Genomic DNA, 26,226 nt, shown 5'->3' on the forward strand with positions numbered 1-26,226 from the left:
GGTCCTCAAGGCCGAGCACTTCAGGGCATTGATCATGCCCACGGCCGAGGAACTACACGAGCGGATCAAGGTAGCCACTGCACGATCCCCGTCGTTGGGACAGAGGAATAGTGAATTCCCTCAATCATGAGAAGGGCGTCTCCCGGGACCAGGATCTACTATGGTATGACGGACGGATCTATGTACCCGTAGACCACGATCTACGGGGACAGATCATAGCCCTGAAGCATGATCATGTCACCAGCAGGACACCCTGGCATCGAAAAAACCAAAGAATTGATTCTGCGGGACTACTGGTGGCCGCGAATGCATAGGGACGTAGAGGCCTACATAAAAGGATGTGAGGTTTGCCAAAGGACCAAGGCTGATCGCCGACCCAAAAAGGCTCCGTTGCACCCCAACGAGATCCCAGTCTGACCATGGACTCACATCTCAGTCGACATGATAACCAAACTCCCGGACTCCAAAGGGTTCGAACTCTATCCTAGTCATCGTCGACCGATTCTCGAAGACAATCATCCCAATTGCTTGCACCAAAGAGCTCACGTCTCTCGGGTTCACCAAGATCCTCCGAGATCATATCTATGTGCCGTATGGGGTAATGCCAGAGAAGGTTATTTCGGACAGGGGAGCAATCTTCGTGTCGAAGTTCATGAAGGAGTTCTACGCCCTCATCCAAGTCACAGGAAACCCCTCTACCGCATTCCACCCTCAGACGGACGGACAAACTGAACGGGTCAATCAGGAGATCGAGAAGTACCTCAAGATGTTTGTCAACTATCGACAGGACGACTGGAGCGAGTGGCTGCCCTTAGCGGCCTTTACTCACAATAATCGAAAACACTCCGCGACAGGCTTTTCTCCGTACAAAGTCGTCTTCGGGCACGACAGGGCAAGTTATCAAAACGATCCAATGCCCGGATGCAGTTCCTGCTGCGTCGCAATTGGTGAAAGGAATCGAGGAGGTCCAGGAAAAGGCAAAGGAGTCACTTGAGCGGGCAGCCGAATCGATGAAGCGGGCCCACGATAAGCATAAGGGAAAGGCTTTGGAATATCGACCCGGAGAGAAGGTGTGGCTGGATTCGACCAACCTAAACCTTCCTCGCCTGACCAAGAAACTAGGGGACAGATGGGTAGGACCATTCACTGTCATAGCCAAGAAAGGAGCATCTGCCTACGAACTGAAGCTTCCCACAAAATGGCGAATCCACAACTGCTTCAATGAATCGCTACTTACTCCATACCACGAACCCGAGTTCTCGAACCAAGAACGCCCAGAGAGGCCACCTCCAGAACTTATCGACGACGAGGAAGAATACGAAATTGAAGAAATAGTGGGAGAAAGAGACCGACTCGTCGGCAGGGGGCGAACTCGCCGGACCATTACCGAATACTTGGTGAAATGGAAGGGATACCCAATGGAGGAGAACTCATGGGTCAAACGTTCGGAAATGGCGAACGCTGGAGGACCTTGTCAATAACTATGAAACCCTGACTTCAAAAGGTCTGGTGGACGGTTAACGACAAGGAAAAAACGGTTGGGAGGGACGACAAAATACCTTTGAACCTTCCTGATCCAGTATCATGAACCAGACACCCCATGCGTCACCGACGTGATCACTGTCCCTTCATCTGAATGTACGGCGCCTGCACACTCCGAGGAGCTTAATGCCTTAGATGATAGGTCTTCATTCGATGAACTCTTGCCTGCCTATCTCGATTCCGAGGACTCTGATGTTGATCACTTACAACAGGGTCACAGAGAATTGGGATAAGGATGAAGATGATGACAACGATGATGACGATGATAGTGATTCATTCTACTCTGAATCAAGGCATTCATCTTCAGAATACGATGGGGGAGGTTCTAGTGACTCATTCGGGACGAACGAGTCTTAGGGAGGGGGTAATGTTACGGTTTATTCATTTTTCTTCGTTTTACTCAGCCTGATTACGCATATGCGATCCTAGCGGATCATTTCTCATGGTACTATTATTAGCGTATCCATTTGTATTTAAGTAGAGCCTCAGCTGGTCTAAACCCCAGCTTCGGCTAAGGTTTATTCTACCTAACATCGAACTCCGTCCTTTGTGACTATCTGTCCCATCGACTTACGTCGCCTTTGACTTGCTAAAGTGTCGTCTACCGAAGTGCGAGTAGCGACCTTAGTACGATCTAAGTCGATTTGAGTTAGTGGCTAACATCGTTCATCATCCACTGAAAGGTGGCGGGCGAGTTGGTGAGTCCAAAGAACATCACCATAGGTTCGAATAGCCCTCGGTTTGTTTGGAATGCTGCCTTCCACTCGTCCCCCTGCTTGATTCATACGTTATTGTATCCCCACCTCACGTCTAGCTTCGTGAAATACTTGGCATCCTTGAGTTGATCCATTAGTTCCCCGATTAAGGGAAGGGGGTATCGGTTTTTAATGGTCATCTCGTTTAGCTTCCGATAGTCCTGTACTGGTCGTAGCTTTCCATCCTTCTTTTTGATGAAAAAGAATGGTGATGCCATAGGGGATTTGGAAGGTCTGATCCTTCCGGACTCCAGGTTCTCGTCTAGAAACTTATCCAACTCCTCTTGTTCTGTGGGATTAAGGGGGTAGACTTTGCAGTCTAGGCTCGTGTTTGTGTTAGGGACCAATTTGATGGCATGATCCTATGGCTTTTGGGGTGGTAGCTCATCAAAGTTTTCCTTCGCGAATACGTCTCAGAATTCTCGGTACGATTCTGGTACTATTTCCTCGAACGTCTTCGCTTCCTTGGCTTGATTGGCTTTGGTGGCTAATTCGTTTGCCTTACTCCCCATTGCTCGTACGTGAAAGGCTTCTTCGAAGTCTATCATGAGTATGGTGTCTCCTTCTTCCACCTCCGTTCCCCACCGTTGCTCGGGGTCTTCATCTGGTAACAGGAATGGTACTTTGCGGCAGGCGCATCGGGCTAGTGTTACTGCTCCTGTCTTCCAGTCGATGATAGGATTGTGGCGTTTGAGCCAGTCATGTCCTAGGAACATGGGTACATTTCCTAGGTCCACGACGGCAAGGTCGATTTTTTCGTGGTGGTCTCCGATCGTCATTCGGAGTTCCACTATTTCTTCTATATCTCCTCCTTTGTTTCGACTGCCATCGGCATTGTAGACTGCTTGGGCTTTAGCGAGCTTCACTGTGTTAAGCTGGTGTTCTTGTACGAAGGATCGGTTTATGCAGCTCCCAGTGCATCCGCTGTCCACCAAGGCGTCTATGGCCCATACTTGGCTTGTGTCCAGGGTTTCAATTTGCACCCAGATATTGACACTCCTGCCCCTTCCTCCCCGAATGTACTGGGGGGGAACTCATAGATTTTCCATATTTTGTAAGCATTGTTCTTGCTGTCTGTAGGTCTCCTTGGAGGATCCGATTAGGTCTAGGACGAGATCCTCGTCTACCTCTATGAGGTGCCTTGGGTGTACCCACATCCGAAGAGTTGCGAGTTTTCCCTCCATGGTCTTTTCTTGTCTCATCTTGTGCCTTACCCATTCGGTGCTGTGGGGTTTGAGCCATCCTTTGTCCCATTTGTCATCGTAGTATTCTTCCTCCAGCTCCGTTACTTCATAGTCTTCTGGGTACTCCTCGGTGTGGATCACCGGGTCTTCCCCTCATGTCTTAAGGCTTTGTTGATAGCTGTAATCGTCTTCCTCATCTGGTACTTCTTCAAGGGAAACAATATTTTTATTGGAACTAGAAGAATCACATAATGGTCCCACCGACCTGCCCACCAAGGAACATGAGCCCTCGGTGCCATTATGTGTTAGTGATGAAGAGGGTAGACGTACTTGGTATGGAGGGCTGGGGTCCCTGGGCGTCTTGACTGTTTTTTGCGGGGCAGCGGTTTTCTTGATGGGGATTCGCGTTTCCTCTTGCAGCTCCGTCGTGTTGGGGTAGTTGGCTGCATAGGGCAGGCACGTATGTTCTGCCTTCGGGCGAGGTCCTGCACCGTTCCTCTCCCACCTGGAGGTATCCTTGCCCACTACTAGCTCAGCCGCTCTTTCTCTGTTTTCTGCACCGGTACCTACCCACCACGGAGCGATGTTGACCTTGATCCCATGTGTCCCACCACCTTGCGCAGCGTTAGCTGCTTGTGCTTTCGCACCGGTGGCCGAGGATCTTGAGTGGGGTTCTTCTTCAAGCACGGTGGTAATCCCCTGTACACCGTTGCTTTTATGCGACTTGTTAATTTCATTTTGTGATTGCGTGAAAATTGTGTCATTGCCTCAAGATACTACATGCGGTACATTAGCTCAACCTGCAGGTTTCTGTGACGCACCACTAAATGAAATTAAGTCCATAGCCGATGCGCGTTTGTCGCTTACGCCGCCGGCTCGTCTTTTACCTCCTCGACTTTTGACGTGGAGGCCTCCTGTTCTTCTTCTCTGACTACTTGCTGATACATGGCATGAATTTGGGCTCTGGAGAACTTGGGCTGGTGTTTGACGAGCCAAGTGCTTTTGTCCTTGGGGCACTTGTTGTCCTGCTTCCGGTGTCCCTTGTGACCGCAGCAGAAGCATCACCCTTCTTTGCGGAGATGATCTATCTCCATGGGTTGGCCTTGGCCCCCATACGTGGTGCCTGTGCCTGTCTTCTTGTCGTTCTGGGAATTCCCGGGGCTTCCAGCTTTTCCTGTTCCCTTGTTCTGCTGACCCTGCACCCCTTGGCTTCTGCCCGCGTCTTCTGCCAGTCCTACCCAGTAGTTATAGTCCATCTGTTCAACTTGGAACTTCCATTCTCCGTACGTTCATGGGAGTGCAGTTCCAGTAGCATGTATCGCAGTTTTATGTTTTTGTGGATGGCCGGTTTGAGTATTTCGATCATGTACTCCTCGTTGTGGCGTTTTCCAGACTCTTTTGCTAACCGTTCGAAGTCTCGGAAGAACTCTTTTGCCAACTTGTAGGTGTTCTGTCGGATGCGCTTGAACTCCTGTAGTTTGAGTTCTATTTCCATGTCCGTCCGGAACTGGTCTTCGATTATTTGTCGGAACATTTGCCACACCGGATATCGCAGGTATCCGCATGTCTCGTCATAGTATTCGTCTCGTGCGTGATTCCACCAATGTAATGCTTTGTCCGCGAGTCGGAACGTGCAGAACACCACCCGGTTAGGGCTTTGTCCATGCACGTTCATTGTGAATTGCTGCGGGAATACGTTAAAGTAGTCTTTGCACTGATTGAGGAATCGGTCCACGTCATTGGACTCTCCTTTGAACTTCTCGGGTGGTTCCGCCAGCTGTGGTTTCACCTGTCCCCACAGGTTCGTGTTGGCCACTCCGACTATGAACGGTGGTGGCGTGTTCAGTGGTTGTATGGGGTCTGCGGGGATTGGGATGGCTGCAGGACGGGGTAATGATCGTAATGCAGGGTTATGATGCAGGGATAGGGGGCCTTGCGGTGTGGGTGCGGGAACCGCAGGGTTAACCAGTGCTGCTGCTGCTGCGCCTGCACTTCCTGGGGTTCCTGCTGCTGCGAATAGCCGGCTAGGGTCGACGTACCCTGTCCTCTTGAGAATGGATAGGTGGCTTAAGTCCACCGTTTCTCCACTTGATGCTTCTGATTTAGCTGGTACCGCGTATCGTTCTCCGGAGTCCGTGTAGTCGTCCAGGTGTACTTGGTTCCATAGGAGGTTGGTATGGAAGATTGTTTCTCGATATAATACTTGCCCTCCCACCTGCGAGTCTTTGTTCTGTTGGAAGTATCTCCCTTGATCAGAACCGTTCCACAAGAGTTCTCGTGGTAATTTCTTCTCGATCCAATGCAACATTTCCAAATATGTCATATTTTCAAGCTCGGCCTCTGTAGGCTCCCGAGCTAGATCCTTCCATGAACTCTGGGATGATGTCCTCATCTCCATACTCTCCGGCTCTGTGTAGCTGCTCCATATTGAAGTCGACCCTATTCCACGGTTCTCGTAGATTTCTCCTTCTTCTAAGTCCGATTGGTCGGACTTGCTCAAAAGGCTCCAGTGCTTCCTGTGATGATTCTGTTCCAGTTTTGAATGATTCAGGCCCACTCCTTGACCCTGAGAATGACCTGATCGAAGTCTGGCCTTCAGGGGTCTATCCCATACCCAGGGTGCGATGAAGGGGATGGGGGCTGTGAGGGGGTGTTCGGGTGCGAGGGGGTATATGACGTAGGGGACGACTGAGGAAGGGGGTTCGATTCCTTCATACATGCGCCACGCGTCGGCGTAGTCCTGTGTTTGTCTGCATACTGCGCAGCTGGCGTCGGCGTTGTATGTGGGCTCGCACTGGTTGAGCTCAGTAGTGGCTTCCCCTGCCCTATCGTTGATGATGATCAGGGTGTTTGGTCATGTGACGAGGTTGAGGTAGCTTCCTTCGTCGTCTGATGAGTCGTCGTGGGCATAGTAGTTGCCCCAGGTTTCTCCTCTGGAGTCCAGCCTTGGAGGGGACCAGTTGTTGCGTGGCCCTGGGAGTTCGTCGCTGTCGTGGTCCTCCTCTGTATTGCTGCTTTCTTCATCTGAACTGCTTCCAGTTCCATCTTCAGCCAGTTCCTCTTTCTCCCAGATGGTATCTAAGCCCTCTCTGATAGAGGCGCTGTCCGTCTGAATCATAGCCAGGGTTGGCGGCTGAGTTTTCGGTTGAGGTGGGGGAAGGGGCACTCCAGGGGTCACTTCCTTCGCTTTCCCCTTTGCTTTCTTCCTCAGTAATGGGAGAGAGAACATGCTCATCCATCCCCCTTTCGTAGATTCCTCGCTCTTCTTCTTCTTCAACGACTGGGCCTCTTTGTGCGGGCCATCCTTCCACCTCGATGTTGGACTCACTGGACTCGTCTGTGTTGGAGTCTTCTGTGATCCACTCGTCGTCGGTGATGAAGATGAAGTGGATGATGGGGTCAGGTCGGTCATCGATGTAATTGGGAGGGGGTGTGTTCTGTCGTCTAGCCTCCGGGTTGGGGGCTTCGACAGCGATAGTTTCTTCGGAGACTGGCTCCTGGTTTCATCGGTGTTCGTATCCATATAGGAACGCGAGATAGGCTATGGCAACGAAGCCTTGTAGTCCGAAAAGATCGGTGAGGTATTGTTCGATGGGGTTCATTCATTACTGTTCGTCAATGTGGTTGTTGATGAAGAGTAAGAAAGTCTCAAACTAATTGTTAGCGACCGATTTCACAAACAAGATCAAACAACTAAGCGTGACTCGCACTTCGGTCAGGCACTTTATGTTGTCCGCAGGTTTGCGTTAAGGGAGCTATCGCTTAGTTGAGCGAGAGTGAGTTCAGACTAAGTTATCGGGTGAATAAACTTTAGTTCGAGACTGAGGTTTAAGACCTGCAGTCGAGCTACTTAAATACAGTTTGGGTTGTGCTAAATATACTACAACTGTCCGCAATGGTGCGATAAACACACTGAACCCTCATGGTGTAATGCGATCAAGTCCAGAAAGTTAGCATAGCAGGATTATGAAAGAGTCGATAAGATAAGATAAAGCACGAAATCGTAATAGTTACCTTCACACTGTCACCAGTCTCCTAGTCTGTCAAGTCCCTCAATAATTGTACATTAGGCGTGACACATCATTTATGATTTAAAACGCTACATTTGCGGAACCTGCATTCTGGGTACGTAAAAGATAGTCGCATAGATTGAGCGCTTCTGCCCACACCAAACAACGAACGTCCATAAACCGCAACTGCAAGTCTACACGCTTGGAGAGCGCTCTCTGTAGAATCAGTATGCTCTCCTCGTTGAGGGGCGATTTGGGGGCCACGCATGGCACATGAGTGAGGGTTGGAGGGCCCGAGCTGAAGGGGTTTGTTGCGTCCCATTCTTGAGGGTTATGGAGTAGATGGTGCTCCATGTATTGTCGGTCCTGCGCGACAACCCAATCGATGCCATACTCTGCCGGGTCCTCCACATCTTCCTCCATGGGTACCGTGAACAGTTCCGATAGCCCTCGAGGGCCATCATGGATCATGCTAGAGCGAAACATTTCCCGTGGCGTGCAGGGTTGACCTTGCGGCAGCATCATGCGATGACTGTTCCACATTCCCGCCCACTCCTGCGCATCAGCGTTGATAGCGTCCAGCCATAGAAAGTGAATGAGCCATATATGATTAGGGTTGGTGTGGTTCAGCCCGTGGTGGACCTCAAGGTCCAGGAAAAAATCTTTCCATTTCATCCCGAAGTCCCTGGTCACTTCATACCACAGTCGTTCGATCCTGGTGTTATGCACACTCCTAATAATATGGGGATCAGCTCGGTCTCATGCTTCCGTGGACGAAGAGATCCACATACCGGCTGAAGATGTATGAGCCTCGATCGGGTCCTCAATTGTCAATCATCCACTGAGCTACATCTACATTTTCGGTTCCATGGTCGCCACGAACGCGACTGGGGGTGCCATGCTTGGCGCACACGTGAAGAAACAGCCTTAAAATGCTTGACGCTTCATTGTTGTCGTGTACTTGGATCACGGTAACCAGATGTGATTTACTGTCCACGAACGCATGGATTACCAGTTTATAACGAATCAAACCTTCAATCGAGTCGTCAGTTTCTAAGAGTCTAGCTGGTCATCATGATTATACTCACCGTGCTGGCCATCATGATGCCACAGAGAATTAGCACCTGCCACATGATACCGTTTTCTATGTAATGAATGATCCCCAAAACGTCCGGGAGCGCCATGCACACGTACGTAGGAGCTTCGTATGCGTGATTCGGGTACATGATGCCCATGATCCCGCAGATGTCCCATGATTTTGCGTCTGCCAAAGTGAGGAAAGATCAATAAGATCTCATGCAACATGACGTCCAAGGCCTCGTCAGTAAGCCTAGTGATAGGCGGCCAGCCTGAGCCACAGTATTGACGACGGGTACGTCGTCCTTGATTGTCATATTCATCGATATACACTGGATTCCCTGGTGGCAGCAACCCATAGTCCTGGCATCGGCGTTGCACGCTGCGGGTACAACAGTTAGCCGCGCTGCTCACCTCTTGGTAGGCGGCCAGCCCTGACTCGACAAAAGTCTGTGTGAGGTAAGTCTGGTCAATTTCAATTCACGGTCGCCCGCTGCTTGCCAGTTTGAGCTCGGGCTGCGACTGCTACTACTGGTCCAGGATTGGGAGGGTCGTTGGATTGATGTTGGGCGGTGTCAAAAGCCTCCACCAGGCGCTCAATATTGAATTGAAGACTGGCAAATTCGGACAGGCGGGAAAACTGTTCTGATGCTGTGGGAGTCTCGTCAGAACCAGCAGTTGGAGTATAACGCAGAGCACTCATGATGGTTGCAGCCTCAAAAAACCGGAGGATTTCCAACCTCTGTTGCTCGAGTGCAGGGCCCAACTCCATTCTGAGTGCGTACAGTTACCACCGTCTCCTGTTTGAGTTCGTAGTATCAGCTGACGAAGATTTGCAACTGGATCGACGGACATGGCGGCAGTGATACTAGTGAAGATGGTGAAGGACTGAAATTGCCAATCCGAGTTGGAGTGAAGGCCCAAGGGGCCAGGTGTGTCAGGGATGAGGGTCTCCTATATGCCATACAGGTTTGGAAGGGTGTGTCTGACTACTGCGAGATTGGAGCGACACCGGTGAACAGAGCGGAACACTGAGAGGCACCTCTCGACCATGTCAGCAGGAGGTGCTCAGGCAGGAGGGATGTGGCTGTCCCTCCCAAGGTGGGTGTGGTGGTAGTGTTACCGCCACTGCATTGCCGACATGTATCTCTGCCTATCACATGATCAATGGCCTGGATGTGCAGCCACATCATGACTAAGGATCTCACGTCTGTAATATCAGTGATGGTGGTAAGGTAGTTGGACTGTCCAGTCGCTACTCGAGGTCTACGACGTAGTCGAACCTCATGTTTACCCCCTCATATAGACGACTATCTCAGTTTGACTGACTAGTCACTGGGCGAAGCCTACGACATTGTTGAGGCGCACATCTACCTCCCATTTAGATATGAAGTTTTCAAGCTGGTACCTACTGGTACATCTATCCTACCTTCCTTGCCTTCGATCGCCTCAAACTCAGTTTCCTCTGCCTTGGTGGTACTTATCCAACACTTCGCCCGATTTTCTCTCCAAACGAGCCAAGTTGAGTGTCGCCGCCCTATACTCCATGCATGAAATGTCAGGATAGGTAATTGCTGGGCCGAGCGGCATGGTGGCGAAGAAAGCGTTGAGTTCCTCCAGCCAGGTCAAATCTTCTGCTGACAGGGTGTTGGGAGCATGACTATGCACCAATTGGAGTGCCTGGTGTGCTCTGTGAGCCTTCCTAATCAAACTTCTATGGTTTTTCCATGTACTCTGAGGACCCAAGAGCGCCACATGCACATCGATCACAGTGACTTCACGTTGAATACCATTGTAGTCGAACGTTTCTGCCTGACGTCCTGCGGCGAACATAGTATTCTCCGCTTTGGTGAGCAGGGCATCCTGCATCAAAGCCATGTACGCAGTACCGTATCTTTTACTTTGCTTGCGGATCTGATACTCCTCAATTGCCGAACCGATCTGCTGGGCTAACAGCCCTGTCAACCAAGAATCCTCGAGCCTTGTGGCGGGCGCAGATGGAGGTGGCGTGGAAGTTACAAGAGGATCCTCTGCCAGCTCTGGTTCAGTCATCGAGCTGGATTCACCAGCGACCAGGACGACCGAATCGATGACGCCGGCTTGACTGAGAGGGAGATTCAGAAGGGAAACAGTGAGCAACTGTGCAGCATCAAGGTAAGATCTATTGGCTGTGCCATGAAGAAGCTTAGGACTAACCTCGGGATAGATATACATGACATAGGTAATGGCAGGCGTTGTAGAACCCCATTCCTCATACACGGACATGGGAGTAGGCACCAGCTGTAGTTGAGTGAGAAGTCCCTCAGAAGCTGGCTTCACCGGACCCAATGGCATCCACGTTAAACCATTCATGAAATTCTCAAACCAACCTGAAAATTCTGAAGGAGGTCTCCACGTAATACTGGACACCGAGGTGGGTAGTCCACGCATAGTCCATCAGTGACTTGAGCAACCCCCCGGGGGCAAGGACTCTTTGGAGAATCTCTGCATAACCCGGCTGCCTCTTGGAGGGTCAAAACACCTCCCCCAAAACCATACGTTTATTGTGGCGAATGTACAAGCCAATGTATAGAAAGGCTTCGTCGAGAGGCTCATTGTCCTTCTGGCTCACAGGGGAAGGGCTGCAGGAAGAGTCGGTGAAAAAAAGGGGAGCATCATTGTCTGCCTGATGAGGATTGTCGACGTGCTCCAGAACTTCCGCCTCGGTTTCAATGTTCATAGGGGATGGGCTGCGGGCCTGGTCGCCGTGGGTAGCAGCGAGGGAGGCTTGGACTATCATACATAGATCATCCAATGCAGTCGCTTCTGTAACTTCCCAAGTGCGAACTATGTATCGGTCGCGATCAGTTGGGCTCTGCACAATGCAAGGTTATCAAGAAGACGTACACTGAGATGGGGCCTGAATTGCGGGTGGCTCGGGTATCTTGCCAGCCTCTTGCAAAGCGTTGGATATGTTGGAGGGACCTGGTTCCTGTCATCGGAGTGTGTCGGCAGTAGCGGCGTTGAGCGTCCGGGGCGGTTGTAGGGCGCACGGTCCTAGAACTTCGACGCATCAGGGCTGGTGGACTATGAGGCGGTTGCGGAGTCTTCTTTTTTTTCTTGTTTTTGGGTGAGGCGGGGCTGGTCACAGGTCGTTTTTTGTTTTTGGGGGGCATGGGAGGATAGGTCGAGTCGGTGTGCTGGGAAAATCCCAACTTGACTTATCTGGGAGTCCATTGGTTGGATCGGAATGTCGCGTTCCGAGATCTGGGTCAATCACAGCTCAACATTATTGTGCCGATGGCGACAGCTGTTTGATAACAACTGGTGTTCGGATGCACATCAGGAACGCGTTGGAGGATATGGTCCTGCAATATTGTAGGGTCAATGCCGTAGTGACTCCTGTCGCTATTATTTGGTTTTCACAGTGAACCCAGACCCGTACCAGCGTGGTCCTTATTTCCAACACGATTTAAGTCAATGAGAATTGCCATTTCTTTCAAGAGTTATTGGGTGCCAAAGGCTCGGGACATTCTCATGCAATTGGAAAAGTTCTATATGTATCATTCTGCTCAGCGTAATCTTTTAAACGCAAGGCTCCAACTACCCGTTTCGAGCGCAAATTCAGATCTATATGTCTCCTCAAACACAGGAGTACTGTTGAACCGAACGCAGGCACTGTCCATGAAAGAAGCCATATGACGGATGGTTGTCTGGGTTACCGGGGAGCGCGAGCATACTGACGAGCTCCGGTGTGAAGACGACATTTACCTCGCCAGTGCATGTATGTAGACTGAGGGAGGTGCCAACCTGATGAAGCAGAGTTAACACGTACAAGTCAACCATGCGCTGCGCTCACCATTTCATTGGCGCTTTTGAACCTGTACATAAACTGTGATGAGTGGCACGGGGACTGTTAGCCTGACGTCCACGTCTGGGGAGTACGAAGGCAGACTCACTGTGATGCTCCAGTGAGGCTGCATGGGAGGACGGGGTACCGCCCAGGTAGCGTCGAGAAGCAAGCGCCCACAAACTAGAGGATCGTCTTTCTCTTGATTGAAAATGGTCGATGTGACTAACTCTCCACGAGCGGAAGGTGGATGTCCGCTACCTCTTAGATATCCTTCGAGCCGATGGCGGAAGAGCAGCACAACCGAACGTTGATACACATCCATCGGCAACTCTTCTAACTGGGGGCCCTCATATCTCAGCCTTTCAATTACCTCGTTGATATCAATAAAGGGAGTGTACAAGCGCCCCATTAGCGGCATCCTGGGGAACGATTGCATAACCTGAGTGTACATGTCCAGATGATGGATTAAATAACAAGAAATGCTGACATCTACCTTCAGGAAGGATGTCCCCTCAGAGGTATCCCAGCTTAGGCACCAGTCAAACCCCGAACAAAGGGCGTCCAGGTCGGGGTGTGTCCAAAAGATGTCATCATCAAGGAGGATGTGAGCGTTCAGTTGCGCCAACAAGCCTCTGTGTACCGCTTGTGATCGGGGCGCAGCAAACTCCATGACCTGCTGCGAGTTAGAGCACTACATGGCACTAAGAGTGTCGAACTACTCACATCCGCCGACAATGCATCAGCAAACAGAGCTCTGAGATCGTCAAACTTGGCATAGGACGTGTCGAGACGGGTGGAAGCATCAACATCGTACCAGCAACTGACCGTCGCAGCATCTGACAGGGAGATGGCCTTGATTTTGTCCAGAGTAAGAGCGCCAAATGCATCGACCCCCCCAACCAATGCCAGGACAACCCAGGGTGAGGTTACAAAGCCCTGGGTGAGGTGCAGCAATGCAAGAGCAATCAATCGCCCACTCACTGTGAGATATCTTCATCGATCGTCATCAGCACTACATGAACCGCTCAGCACAAAGGTATAAGTGCCATCACCCCGCTGATGCCAGTATCGGGGGTCTGCAACCATCAGACTCAGTGCCGCCTGCCAGCTGGTATGCTCAGGGCCAGGTCCTATGGCTTCTCCACTAATGAAACTCATTCAGAGGTTATAATTACATGGTGGGAGGGGACGTACACTCTGAACTGGTGATTCCAGGTAAACTGGTGGAAGAGGCTGATCATGTCGAAATTGGGCTCAGTGAGAGTGAACACTGTCACCTCTGCATAATCATCCTGGGGGAAGGTCGAACCAGGCTTGTCGACCGTGTGCAGGAACCAGTCCCACAATATTTTTGCGACAGTGGGAACACTCGTCCCGGATATCTTGAATGCCTCATATATGGATCGATGGATGACCTCGTTGTAGGTAGCCCGCTGCCAGTCATGTGTGATTGTACGATGGTCAGAGCCTGGTCGTCGAGGACCGGTCCAGGAGGGAGTGACGCTGCGTGACTCAGTGACGAAGCACCGTTTCCACAGGAGGAGGTGACCAACTTGAGGATCGAGGGCCGGGAGTCATCCTCAGAATGCCGTCTGGTGTGAGGTCAGTGGTTACCTCCTCAATTAGCACGCTATCATTCGCATGTTCTTCTTCGAAGCCGAGGGGGCAGGTGGAAAGACATGTAACTCTGGATGGCCAAGCCGGAAGAGGATTGTTACCGCGGATTGCATGCTTTCTGTAGAAACCATGTCCGGCCTCGTAAAGGACGCGATAGGCGAAACAGTCATGATCCTGTTCGGGTTCGACAACGCCAGACTCGGGTTCCAACAGCTTCTCAATGGGACCAGTAATGTTGCCGAAACGAGGCGCTGAATGGAGCAGTCAGATGGCGCCAACCATACATTGAGGGGACAATGTATACGTACCAACCACAAGGAAGAAACGATCTCCCCGATTTCCTCGCAAAGGTACAAAAGAGCATCCCATCTGTAGGATTGCGATGGCATTAAATCTGTCAGGTCCAGGTCCGAGGTTGGGATCAGGAGAGAAACGGTAATGAGGGCCGTCTCGCTTGCAGGAAAGGAACACCCAAGAAAACTCAGAATCATAATCAATGGGTTCATTGTGGATGTCAAATTCCTCCAGTCCGGGTACCGTGTACTTACCCAGACGGGCCGCCATCTTCAACTCGTTGTATACTTGGGTGAGAAGGAGGTCACCAGGCTGAAAAGTCGCATGCACGAACAGCCAGTTGGGAATAAAGACCTTGTCGTAGGCATTGGTAGTTTGATCAACATGAAGACACAGTTGCTGATAGCCATAACCGTCCTCTGGCCCATGGGATGGATTGCCCTGGATTGACTGCAGGTAAGAACGATTTAATTCCCGGCATGTCAGACTCACCACGTTAGGACAGATCATGATATCACAATCCAGACGATTGGGGGTGGGATTGGCTCCAGTCACCTTGGCTCTGTTCTTGACCTTTGTCTTGCTGTGGGATGCCACTGGCTGATGTTGAGGTAGAGTATGCAGAGCAGCCGCCAATCGGAGTTGGTTCGCTTCCTCAGGCTGAAGAGTCGCCAAGCTTCGAATTGCGGCGATGGGAGGCGGCAGCCCAACTATTCTTTTGGTTAGGGAGGCCGGCACCGCAGGTGCAGGTGCAGGTGCAGGCAGAGGAACCGGGGTTGGGACAGGAGGGTCGGTTCGAACCTGGGACCCTGCTGTAGCACTGCAAGAAAAGTCAGCACTGCAAAATCTAGTTGGCGAAAACTCTGTGGCATTGCTAACCTCTCAACAGGGGTTCTGCGGATATGGATATGAACAATGTCAACAATGGTACAAGACGACAAAGCGTATGACATACCCTGCATGGTAGGAGAGGTGGGACTTCCACTCTCCGTTGCAGACACACAGCGTTTTAGGATTCCACTGTGGGCTCAGAATGACCTACCGACGTGACGACAATGCGAAAATAGTCAGGCACTGAGACTAATGACAAAGAATCAAACGTACCGCCCTTACCAGAGGGTAAAAACCCTGGCAATTTTTGGTCGGTAGCCCTCTACGTCGGTGGGCAAATAAGGGATCCGTAGCGGTGACATCCGGTGCGAGGTGGGAATACCATGGATGGTCACATGCGAGACAAACCAGGTGCTGGAGATGGCTTGGACCTTGCAATTGGGTGACATTAGAGAAGAACTCTTGACAGTCGCAGGGTCCGATGCACTGCAAACGACGGGGGATTTCATTGCTCATGATGAAACTTGGGGAAGGAAGGGGCCAGGAAGGGAAGGGATATAGGCGATTTTGGTCAGTCAGGAAACTCAAATACCTTGAATTCTCAGTAGGTCTTTCACTGACTGTCTATATCGGATGAGAAGCGCTTAGCGCCTGACTTTTGACAATGATTAGATCAGGGAAGCTATTACGATTTCATGCTTTATCTTATCTTATCAGCTCCATTGTAATCCTGCTATGCTAATTCTCCTGGACTTGATCGCATTTCACCATGAGGGTTCAGTACGTTTACCGCACCATTGCAGACACTTGTAGTATATTTAGCACAACCCAAACTGTATTTAAGTAGCTCGACTGTAGGTCTTAAACCTCAGTCTCGAACTAAAGTTTATTCACCCTGATAACTTAGTCTGAACTCACTCTCACTCAACTAAGCGATAGCTCCCTTAACGCAAACCTGCAGGACAACACAAAGTGCCTGACCGAAGTGCGAGTCACGCTTAGTTGTTTGATCTTGTTTGTGAAATCGGTCGCTAACAATTAGTTCGAGACTTTCTTACTCTTCAACAACAACCACAGTTGTCGAGCAGTAACGAATGAACCCTGTCGAACAATACCTCACAGACCTCTTTGGACTACAAGGCTTTATTGCCGTAGCCTATCTCGCATTCCTATATGGATATGAATACAGACGAACCCAGGAGCCAGTCTCTGAAGAAACTATCCCCGTCGAAGCCCCCAACCCGGAGGCTAGATGACCTGAACACACCCCCTCCCAACTACGTTGACGACAGGCCCGACCCCATCATCCATTTCATCTTCATCACCGATGACGAGTGGATCACAGAAGACTCCGACTCAGACGAGTCCAGTGAGTCCAACACCGAGATGGAAGGATGGCCTGCACAAAGAGGCCCAATCGTTGAAGAAGAAGAAGAGCGAGGAGTCTATGAAAGGGGGATGGACGAGCATGTTCTCTCTCCCATTACTGAGGAAGAAAGCGAAGGGGAAAGCGAAGGAAGTAACCCCTGGAGCGCCCCTTCTCCCACTTCAACTGAAAACTCAGCCACCAACCCTGGGTATGATTCATACGGACAGCGCCTCTATCAAAGAGGGCTTAGATATCATTTGGGAGAAAGAAGAACGCCTGAAGATGGAACTGGAAGCAGTCCAGATGAAGAAGGCAGCGATACAGAGGAGGACAGTAACAGCGACGAGCTCCCAGGGCCACGCAGCAACTGGTCCCCTCCAAGACTCGACTCAAGAGGGGAGACGTGGGGCTACCACTACACCCGCGACGACTCAGACGATGAAGGAAGCTACCTCAACCTCATCACGCGCCCAAACACCCCAATCATCATCAACGATAGGGCAGGGGAAGCCACTACCGAGCTCGACCAGTGCGGACCCACATACGACTGCCGACGCCAGCTGTGATATATGCAGACAAGTACAGGACTACGCTGACGCATGGCTCATGTACGAAGGAATCGAGGCCCCTGCCTCCGTCATCCCCTACGCCATCTACCCTCTCACACCAGAACACCCCCATGCAGCCCCCATCCCTTTCATCGCACCCTGGGTATGGAATAGACCCCGAAGACCAGACTTCGATCAAGTCATACTCAGGGTCAATGAGTGGGCAAGAATCATTCGCAACTGGAACCGAATCGTCACAGGAAGCACGGAGCCTTTCGAGCGAGTCCGACCAATCGGACTTAGAAGAAGGAGAAATTTACGAGAACCCTGGAATAGGGCGGACTTCGACCTACAGCAGCAGCATAGGGTCGGAGAGTATGGAGACGAAGATGTCATCCCAGAATTCATGGAAGGATCTAGCTTGGGAGCCTACCGAGGCTGAGCTAATGAATATGACATATTTAGAGATGCTGCGCTGGACAGAACGAAAGTTACCGAGAGAAATATCGTGGAACGGTTCACCACAGGGGAGGTACTTCCAAAAGGAAAAGAACTCAAGGATTGGAGCCCAGGTGCTCTACCGAGAAGCCATTTTCCACACGAATATCCTGTGGAACCAAGTACACCCGGACAACTACACGGACCCCAGAGAACGGTACCAGGTGCCAGTTCCATCAGAAGCGTCGAGCAGGAAGTACGGTGGATCTAAGCCACCTATCCATTCTTAGAAGGACAGGGTACGTTGACCCTAGTCGATTATTCGCAGCGGCAGGAACACCAGGAAGTACCGGGGCAGCCGCAGCAGTTCCCGTGGTACCACCACCTGCACCGCAAGGACCCCTTTCCCTGCATCACGATCCGGCGTTATGATCACTACCCCGACCGGCAGCAATACCTATCCCCGCGGACCCAGTACAACCGCCAAACACGCCACCACCCTTCATAGTCGGAGTGGCCAATACGAATCCTTGGGGGCAGGTGAAACCACAACTGGCAGAACCCCCCGAAAAGTTCAAAGGGGAATCCAGTGACATAGACAGATTCCTCAACCAGTGCGAGGACTACTTCAATGTATTCCTGCAGCAGTTCACAATGAACACTGCATGGACAAAGCCCCAACAGGGTGGTGTTCTGTACGTTCCGATTCGCGGATAAGGCTCTGCACTGGTGGAATCACGCCAGGGACGAGTACTACGACGAAACGTGCGGATACCTGCGCTATCCCGCATGGCCAACATTCCTGGCAGATCATAGAAGACCAATTCCGGACCGATGCGGAGGTAGAACTCAAATTACAGGAGTTCAAGCGAATCCGACAAAATACCTACAAATCGGCGAAGGAATTTTTCCAGGACTTTGAACGTCTAGCAAAGGAGTCCAGAAAACGTCACAATGAGGAGTACATGATCGAGATACTCAAGCCGGCAATCCGAAAGAACGTCAAGACCGCGATCCACACCACCGGAACCGCGCTTCCACGCACCTATGCAGAATGGAAGTTCCGGGTAGAACAAATGGATTATAACTACCATGTGGGACTAGCAGAAGATGCAGGCAGAAATCAAGGAATGCAGGGCCAGCAGAACAAGGGAACGGGAAAAGCCAGAAGCTCCAGGAACTCCCAGGGTGACAAGAAGACAGGAACAGGAACCACGTATGGAGGCCAAGGTCAACCCATGGAGATAGATCGCCTCCGCAAGGAAGGGCGATGCTTCCGCTGTGGTCACAAGGGCCATCGGAAACAGGACAACAAGTGCCCCAAGGACGAAAGTACTTGGCTCGTCAAGCACCAGCCCAAGTTCTCCCGAGCCCAGATTTGCGCAATGTACCAACAAGTAGTCAAAGATGAAGAAGCGGAAGCCTCAACGTCGAAGATTGAGGAGGTAAAAGACGAGCTGGCGGCATAAGCGACAAATGCGCGTCGGCTAAGGACTTAATTTCATTCAGTGGTGCATCACAGAAGCCTGCAGGCCAGACTAATGTACCGCATGTAGTATCTCGAGGCAATGACACAATTCCCACGCATTCACAAAATGAAATTACCCAGTCGCATAAAAAGAATGGTGTACAGGGGATTACCACCGTGCACGAAGAAGAACCCCACTCAAGATCCTCGGCCACCGGTGCGAAAGCACAAGCGGCAAAGGCTGCGCAAGGCGGCAGGATATTCGGGATCAACCTCACTCCATCGGGGGCAGATGACGGCACAGGGAACAGAGGAAGAGCGGCCGAGCCCAAGGTGAGCAGTGAAGAATCCCACTCGGGGGCGGAATGTATGCGCCAGCCACGAGTGACCGACTGCCCCCATCGTGGAACAGAGCCGCAAGAGGGAACGCGAATCCCCAGCAAGAAAACTGCTGCCCCGCAAAGAACAGTCCAGATGACCGGGGACCCCATCCCTTCACAGCCCTTTACGGTATGTCTACCCCCTTCGTCACTAACACATAATGGCACCGGGGGCTCGTGTTCCCCAGTGGGTGGGTCGGTGGGACCATTATGTGAACCCCCTATTTGCAATAAAAAAACTGTTTCTCTCGAAGAAGTGCCCGATGAGGAAGACGACTACAGTTACCAACAAAGCCTCAAGTCACGAGGGGAAGACCCGGTGATCCACACTGAGGAGTACCCGGAAGACTACAAAGTAACAGAATTGGAAGAAGAGTATTACGATGACAAATGGGACAGAGGGTGGCTCAAGCCACATAGCGCCGAATGGGTAAGGTGAAAAATGAGACAGGAAAAAACCATGGAAGGAAGGCTCGCCACCCTCCGAATGTGGGTACATCCCAGACGACTTATCGAAGTAGACGAGGATCTCGTCCTGGACCTCATCGGATCCTCCAACGAAACCTATAGACAATGGGAACAGTGTCTACAAAACATGCAGGACCTACGCATTCCGCCACAGTACATCCGAGGAGGCAGAGGAAGGAGCGTCAATATCCGCATCCAACTTGAAACCCTGGATACCTCTCAAGTACGAGCGGTCGACGCCCTGGTAGACAGCGGATGCACCGGGAGCTGCATAAATCGAGCATTCGTACAGGAACAACAAATGAACACAGTAAAACTGCCCAAAGCACAGGCAGTGTACAATGCCGATGGCAGCAGGAACAAAGGAGGAGACATCACAGAGGTAGTGGAACTACGCATGACTATTGGAGATCATAGCGAGAAAATCGACTTAGCCGTCGTAGACCTAGGAAACGTATCACTATTCCTAGGGCATGACTGGCTCAAATGCCATAATCCCATTATCGACTGGAAAACAGGAGCCGTCACCCTAGCCCAATGCTCGTGTCGCAAAATACCCTTCCTTTTACCTGACGAAGATCCAGAACAATCCTGGGGAATGGAAGTAGAAGAAGGGGACACTATCCTGGTAATAGACTTCGAAAGAAGCCTTCCATGTTCGTGCCATGGGAAGCAAAGCAAATGAGTTAGCCGCCAAAGCCCATCAAGCGAAGGAGGCGAAGACCTTTGAGGAAATAGTATCAGAACACTACCAGGAATTCCGAGATGTGTTCGCAAAGGAAAACTTTGACGAACTACCCCCACGAAAACCATGGGACCATGCCATCGAGCTCACCCCTAATGCCAATGCCAGCCTAGACTGCAAGGTCTATCCTGCTGAACCCAACCGAACAAGAAGAATTGGACAAATTCCTTGACTGAAAACCTAGAATCAGGAAGAATCAGGCCTTCCAAGTCCCCTATGGCATCCCCTTTCTTCTTTGTCAAGAAAAAGGATGGGAAGCTACGACCCGTCCAGGATTATCGCAAGCTAAATGAAATGACCATCAAGAACCATTATCCTCTCCCGCTCATTGGGAAACTAATGGACCAGCTCAAAGACGCCAAATACTTCACTAAGCTAGACGTCCGATGGGGATACAACAACATGCGAATCAGAGCGGGAGACGAGTGGAAAGCAGCCTTCCAAACAAACTGGGGTCTTTTCGAACCCATGGTGATGTTTTTCGGACTCACCAATTCACCAGCTACCTTCCAATGGATGATGAACGACCTGTTCAAAGAACAGATCGCCCAAGGGGACGTCACCGTATACTTAGACGACATCCTAATCTGTACCAAGGATAAGGACCGACACCGCAAGGTCATATGAGAAGTGCTGGCCATTTTATGAGCCAATAATCTCTTTCTAAAGGCAGAGAAGTGTGAATTCGAGGTATTGGAAATGGAATACCTCGGAGTAATCATCAGTCAGGGATCCAGTCCGCATGGACCCTGTCAAGGTCAAAGGGATTACGGAGTGGCCCCAACCCACAAAGAAACGAGAATTACAATCGTTTCTGGGGTTCACCAACTTCTATCGAAGATTCATCCGAGATTACAGCAAGCATGTGAGACCCCTCACCCAGCTGACGGGAAAGACGGACTGGACGTGGGGGCCAGCGCAAGATGGCGCTTTTCGAGAAATCAAAAGGAAGTTAGCCGAAGAAGTGGTATTAGCGATCCCGACCCGAACAGGGAAATATCGAGTGGAAGCAGACGCAAGTGAAGGAGCCATCAGGGCTGTACTATCACAAGAACAGGAAGGGAAGTGGAGGCCAGTAGCATTCCTATCCAAAGCCTTAATGGTCACCGAACGGAACTACGAAATATATGACAAAGAACTACTGGCAATCATGTTAGCCCTGGAAGACTGGAGGCATTACTTGATGGGCGCTCACCAGGAGTTCGAAATCTGGACAGATCACCAAAATCTCCAGTACTTTCGAAAACCCCAAAAACTCAATCGCAGACAAGCACGATGGGTAACGGAGCTAGCGGAATACAACTTCACATTACATCATAAGCCCGGGACAGCCAACAAGAAGGCTGACCTATTGTCCAGAAGGGCGGATCACGACCAAGGAGGAGAAGACAATCGGGAGGTAGTAATGCTGAAACCGGAGATGTTCCGAGCATTAATTATGCCAGGAGAAGAGGAGATTCACAAGCGCATTCGAACAGCGCTAAGAGATATCACCAAGTGGGACAAGGGAATCGAAGCATCCCTTCATCACCCTAGAGGGATAACTCAAGAAGAGGGGTTAATGCATTATGATGGACGGTTATATATGCCTCGAGACGCCAAACTACGAGGAGAACTAATCGCCATTCGCCATGACCACATCACAGCCAGACACCCTGGGATCGAGAAAACCAAGGAGCTCGTACAACAAGAATATTGGTGGCCAAAGCTCAAGAGCGATGTAGAACGATACGTAAAAGGCTGTGAAGCCTGTCAACGCACCAAGACAAGCACCCAATGTCGAAGAGCACCCCTACATCCCCATGCTGTACCTTCCCGACCATGGGAACACATCACCATCGACATGATAGGGGAACTGCCCGACTCCAATGGGTATAACGCCATCCTTATGATCGTAGACCGCTTCTCTAAGGAAGTCATCCCCGTACCATGCTCCACTGAGTTAACATCTGCAGGATGGGCAAAAATCCTCAGAGACCACGTCTGGGCCAAACATGGGATGCCACAAAAGGTGATCTCAGACCGAGGACCCCAATTCGTATCCAAGTTCATGAAAGAACTATACGATATGCTACACATACAAGGAAATCTGTCCACCACCTATCATCCCCAGACTGATGGACAAACAGAGCGAGCGAACCAGGAGATCGAAAAATATCTCCGAATATTTATCAATCACAGGCAAAACGACTGGAGTGAGTGGTTACCTCTTGCAGCATTTCAGCATAACAACCGGAAGCACTCCGCGACCGGCTATTCTCCCTTCGAGATCAATCATGGACAAAAACCTCATCTCGCACCGCTCACGATAAAGGAAGGAACAAACCCGGCAGCCAGGGAATTTGTGGCAGGACATACAGAAGGTGCATGAACAGACCACCAAAGCCTTGGAAAAGGCGGCTGAAACCATGAAGCAACAATATGACAAACACCAGCAACAAGCAGTGGAGTATCAACCAGGAGACAAGGTATGGTTGGACTCCACCAACTTACATCTTCCTCGACCAATGAAGAAATTGGGAGATAAATGAGTTGGACCATTTGAAGTATTGTCCAAACATGGCGCATCGGCATACAAACTACGTCTTCCCCCTTCCTGGAAGATCCATGATCGCTTCAACGAAAACCTACTCACTCCGTATCACCCGCCGGAGTTCCCAATCCAAATACAGCCTGTAGCACCACCACCAGACCTCGTGGACAGACAAGAACAATATGAGGTAGAAGAAATCGTAGATCGGAGGGAACGAACCAGGGGAAGAGGACGAAGACGACGCACCGGAATCGAATACCTCGTCAAGTGGAAAGGGTATCCGAGGGAGGAAAACTCTTGGGTGGACGAACAGGACCTGGACAACGCCAGGGATGCAATCGAGGACTTTGAACAAGTCTCTTTCATCACGCGACCTCCCGCAGAATGGTGGGAGGACTCAGACGAATCAGATTCCTGGTCCGAACACGAATCCGTAACCGAGTCCGAAGTCAACCACCCATTGGTACAGGCAATCCAAGAATACTTGGTAAAACCAAACGCACCTTCCCTGGTGGGTGCATACCTTCCAAAACCAAACTGTATTGCAGTCGGGACGACTGCTTTAACAAGGGGGTAATATTATGATTTCATGCTTTATCTTATCTTATCAGCTCCATTGTAATCCCGCTATGCTAATTCTCCGGACTTGATCGCATTTCACCATGAGGGTTCAGTACGTTTACCGCACCGTTGCAGACACTTGTAGTATATTTAGCACAACCCAAACTGTATTTAAGTAGCTCGACTGTAGGTCTTAAACCTCAGTCTCGAACTAAAGTTTATTCACCCGATAACTTAGTCTGAACTCACTCTCGCTCAACTAAGCGATAGCTCCCTTAACGCAAACCTGCGGACAACACAAAGTGCCTGACCGAAGTGCGAGTCACGCTTAGTTGTTTGATCTTGTTTGTGAAATCGGTCGCTAACAGAAGCGAACTAGGAACATCAAGGGTACAGATTGCACATGACGAGCAGATCCCACAGCATGAACCCAGATGTTGTCCCTTGTGGAGTGTTTCACATCTTTGGAACGCGTATAGGAGGGAATAGATGATGGGATGGTGAAATACAGAACTTGGACAGAACCCGCAGAATCAATATTTCCTTTCCAGCACAGGAATTCCTTCGGCAATCGCTGGTGCATCCATCCCAATCTCCCTGAGCAACGGCTAAGGTGACGTAGGCTTATTAGGATTTAGACTCGCACATGAACCAACCGTTGCTGTCACGGCTACTAATGTGTCGAACCAGGGAAGCCAGTTCGATTGGACTGCACTACCTAAATTACGACATAGTCGGATGTCAGGACGCAGACTCAATATTGTAAATTAATATGTTGTCTTGCTGCTGATAATATTGGCCTGGGGTTCGAAGACAGTTCACGACATGATCCGCGGTATCAATAGTAGATCGGAAAGATGGAAGCAATGATGTCACACGTTTACGGAATGTGGCGACGAGAACAATTATAGCTGGACCTGACTTCTGATGGACCAGAGTCCCATGGCTCTTTTCAGGCAGTCAGATTGACTAGGCTTAGGCATTTACACTCATTCCGCCATCGCACAAGGGTACGAAACCATGGTACATCAGCAAGTGCCGACATTGCAGGTACATCCCGGCTTCCGATAATAAGCTCTGCACTGACGCAATGACCGGGATCTCAGATGCTGGCCCAGGAGCTTATCGACTTAGTAGTCGACAACACATGTGAGGGCAAGATCCGATATCCTGGAGAACCCACAGTTGCAGGCGTCTTAGGGCTTGTTTGTCACGCGACATATGCACGGTCCAGGGCTAATTTGTTCAAGAGAGTTGCCAAGTACAGGAGTGATTCGACTTTGGCTAGACATACATGTGTTGACCCAAAGGGACAGTGGTGTTTGGAGGATTTTGACGGAATGCTTCCCGTGTTAGAAGGATACTTGGCATGGTCAGCAGCGGTGGAGTTTGGGGTGGGCTTCCATTACTATGGGGGCCGGCATGCAGACGCAACGGCGGAGTATATGGAACGTGTCAGGCAAATGGCCAAAAACCTGAAGGTTAATGTACAATATCGTAACTACTTTGATGATTTCAGTATGGAAGATTCATACTAGAGCGTTTGTAATACCTTTTACCACTGGGAACAAACTATTTACTAGTAGTATCTATAGCATCAGAATTCCGCCCTTAGCATATAAGCTTTTAGCAACCAGAACGCCACCAAGTTCTTAAAAGATTGATCAGTCAGCGGCTAATAAAGCCTGAGATCAAGGAATAGGTTGGGAAATTGTCATGAATAGACCCGTTCTCATTTTGTATAAATACAGGTCGAATTCTGCTTCAAATCCCCAATACTAGCTTCCCACACACCACTGCGGTGGGGTGCACCTCCACTTAATAGATACATCCAGAGGCGCTCCCTCCCCCACGGCCCGACTCTCAACATCCTGCATCCACTTGTTTAGTCCTCAGCTTCCCCTGTCCTTGGAGGACAAATGGTGTGACACTGAAAATTATTCGTTAGGACGTACACCCTTTTCATGGGGTCAAGCACTTGCCCAGCTTAGTGGACATGCTCTGAGCGAGGCAGGTAGAATTCTGGCTTATCGTACATGATCCGGCGTTATCGACGGTGTGTCGAGCCAGCATTCAACACTCTGTAAAGACGCCTGCTATCTGAATGGACGACATGAGCAGCAGCAGGGAAGGAAAAGGAGAAATCGCGTACCGTCGGTATCGAAGGGAGGACGGCGTCGATAACCCTCATTGTGAAGACACATCAATGAAAGATGGGGAGATGGTACACCTTTGCGAGTCATCGGCAGCACCGTCAATCGTGTTCGGGGGGGAGAGGATCGGAAGAGTCCTGGGTGAGAGAAAGGTGAGCAAGGAGAAAGTGATGGGAAGGTTAGTACATGCACCTGTAGCCTGCCTGCTGCACCTCCCCGTGAATTCCTACGCATCGAATCTTGAACTGCCCTGCACGAAAATTAGTCAAAGGCTTTAAAGGCCGTAATATGAAAATGCTTATGTCATTGATTTTTTCTGTAGTAGAGACTGGGTCCACGGTTATCGAGACGACGATGGCGGCAAGACTGGAAAAAAGGATTGAGAATGAAATTGAAAGAACGGCAAAGAAACAAGTTCACC

General features: G+C 50.5%; 3 protein-coding genes across 3 annotated transcripts; all 3 read right to left on the reverse strand.

The window, feature by feature from the left end:
• Window positions 1–7,572: 7,572 nt before the first annotated feature.
• Window positions 7,573–8,591, reverse strand: EV420DRAFT_1618729 (uncharacterized protein; the record flags this gene model as incomplete). Its single annotated transcript, XM_060475381.1, has 3 exons — window positions 7,573–8,224; window positions 8,283–8,313; window positions 8,576–8,591. The coding sequence occupies 3 exons, from the start codon at window positions 8,589–8,591 to the stop codon at window positions 7,573–7,575; spliced, it is 699 nt and encodes a 232-aa protein (XP_060335157.1).
• A 1,432-nt stretch (window positions 8,592–10,023) lies between these two features.
• EV420DRAFT_1476501 (uncharacterized protein) lies at window positions 10,024–11,723 on the reverse strand (the record flags this gene model as incomplete). Its single annotated transcript, XM_060469338.1, has 5 exons — window positions 10,024–10,707; window positions 10,765–10,848; window positions 11,090–11,394; window positions 11,455–11,539; window positions 11,601–11,723. 5 exons carry the CDS (start codon window positions 11,721–11,723, stop codon window positions 10,024–10,026), a joined length of 1,281 nt encoding a protein of 426 aa, XP_060335158.1.
• A 466-nt stretch (window positions 11,724–12,189) lies between these two features.
• Window positions 12,190–15,658, reverse strand: EV420DRAFT_1638772 (uncharacterized protein; the record flags this gene model as incomplete). The annotated part of the gene is made up of 13 exons (XM_060476877.1): window positions 12,190–12,357; window positions 12,407–12,439; window positions 12,507–12,839; window positions 12,894–13,073; window positions 13,124–13,380; window positions 13,453–13,544; window positions 13,595–13,833; window positions 13,928–14,268; window positions 14,326–14,752; window positions 14,804–15,131; window positions 15,191–15,205; window positions 15,267–15,349; window positions 15,416–15,658. The coding sequence occupies 13 exons, from the start codon at window positions 15,656–15,658 to the stop codon at window positions 12,190–12,192; spliced, it is 2,739 nt and encodes a 912-aa protein (XP_060335159.1).
• Between the last annotated feature and the right edge of the window lie 10,568 nt (window positions 15,659–26,226).

The sequence above is a fragment of the Desarmillaria tabescens genome (genome assembly GCF_030435595.1).
Source record: "Desarmillaria tabescens strain CCBAS 213 chromosome Unknown EV420scaffold_7, whole genome shotgun sequence".
NCBI lineage: Eukaryota > Fungi > Basidiomycota > Agaricomycetes > Agaricales > Physalacriaceae > Desarmillaria > Desarmillaria tabescens.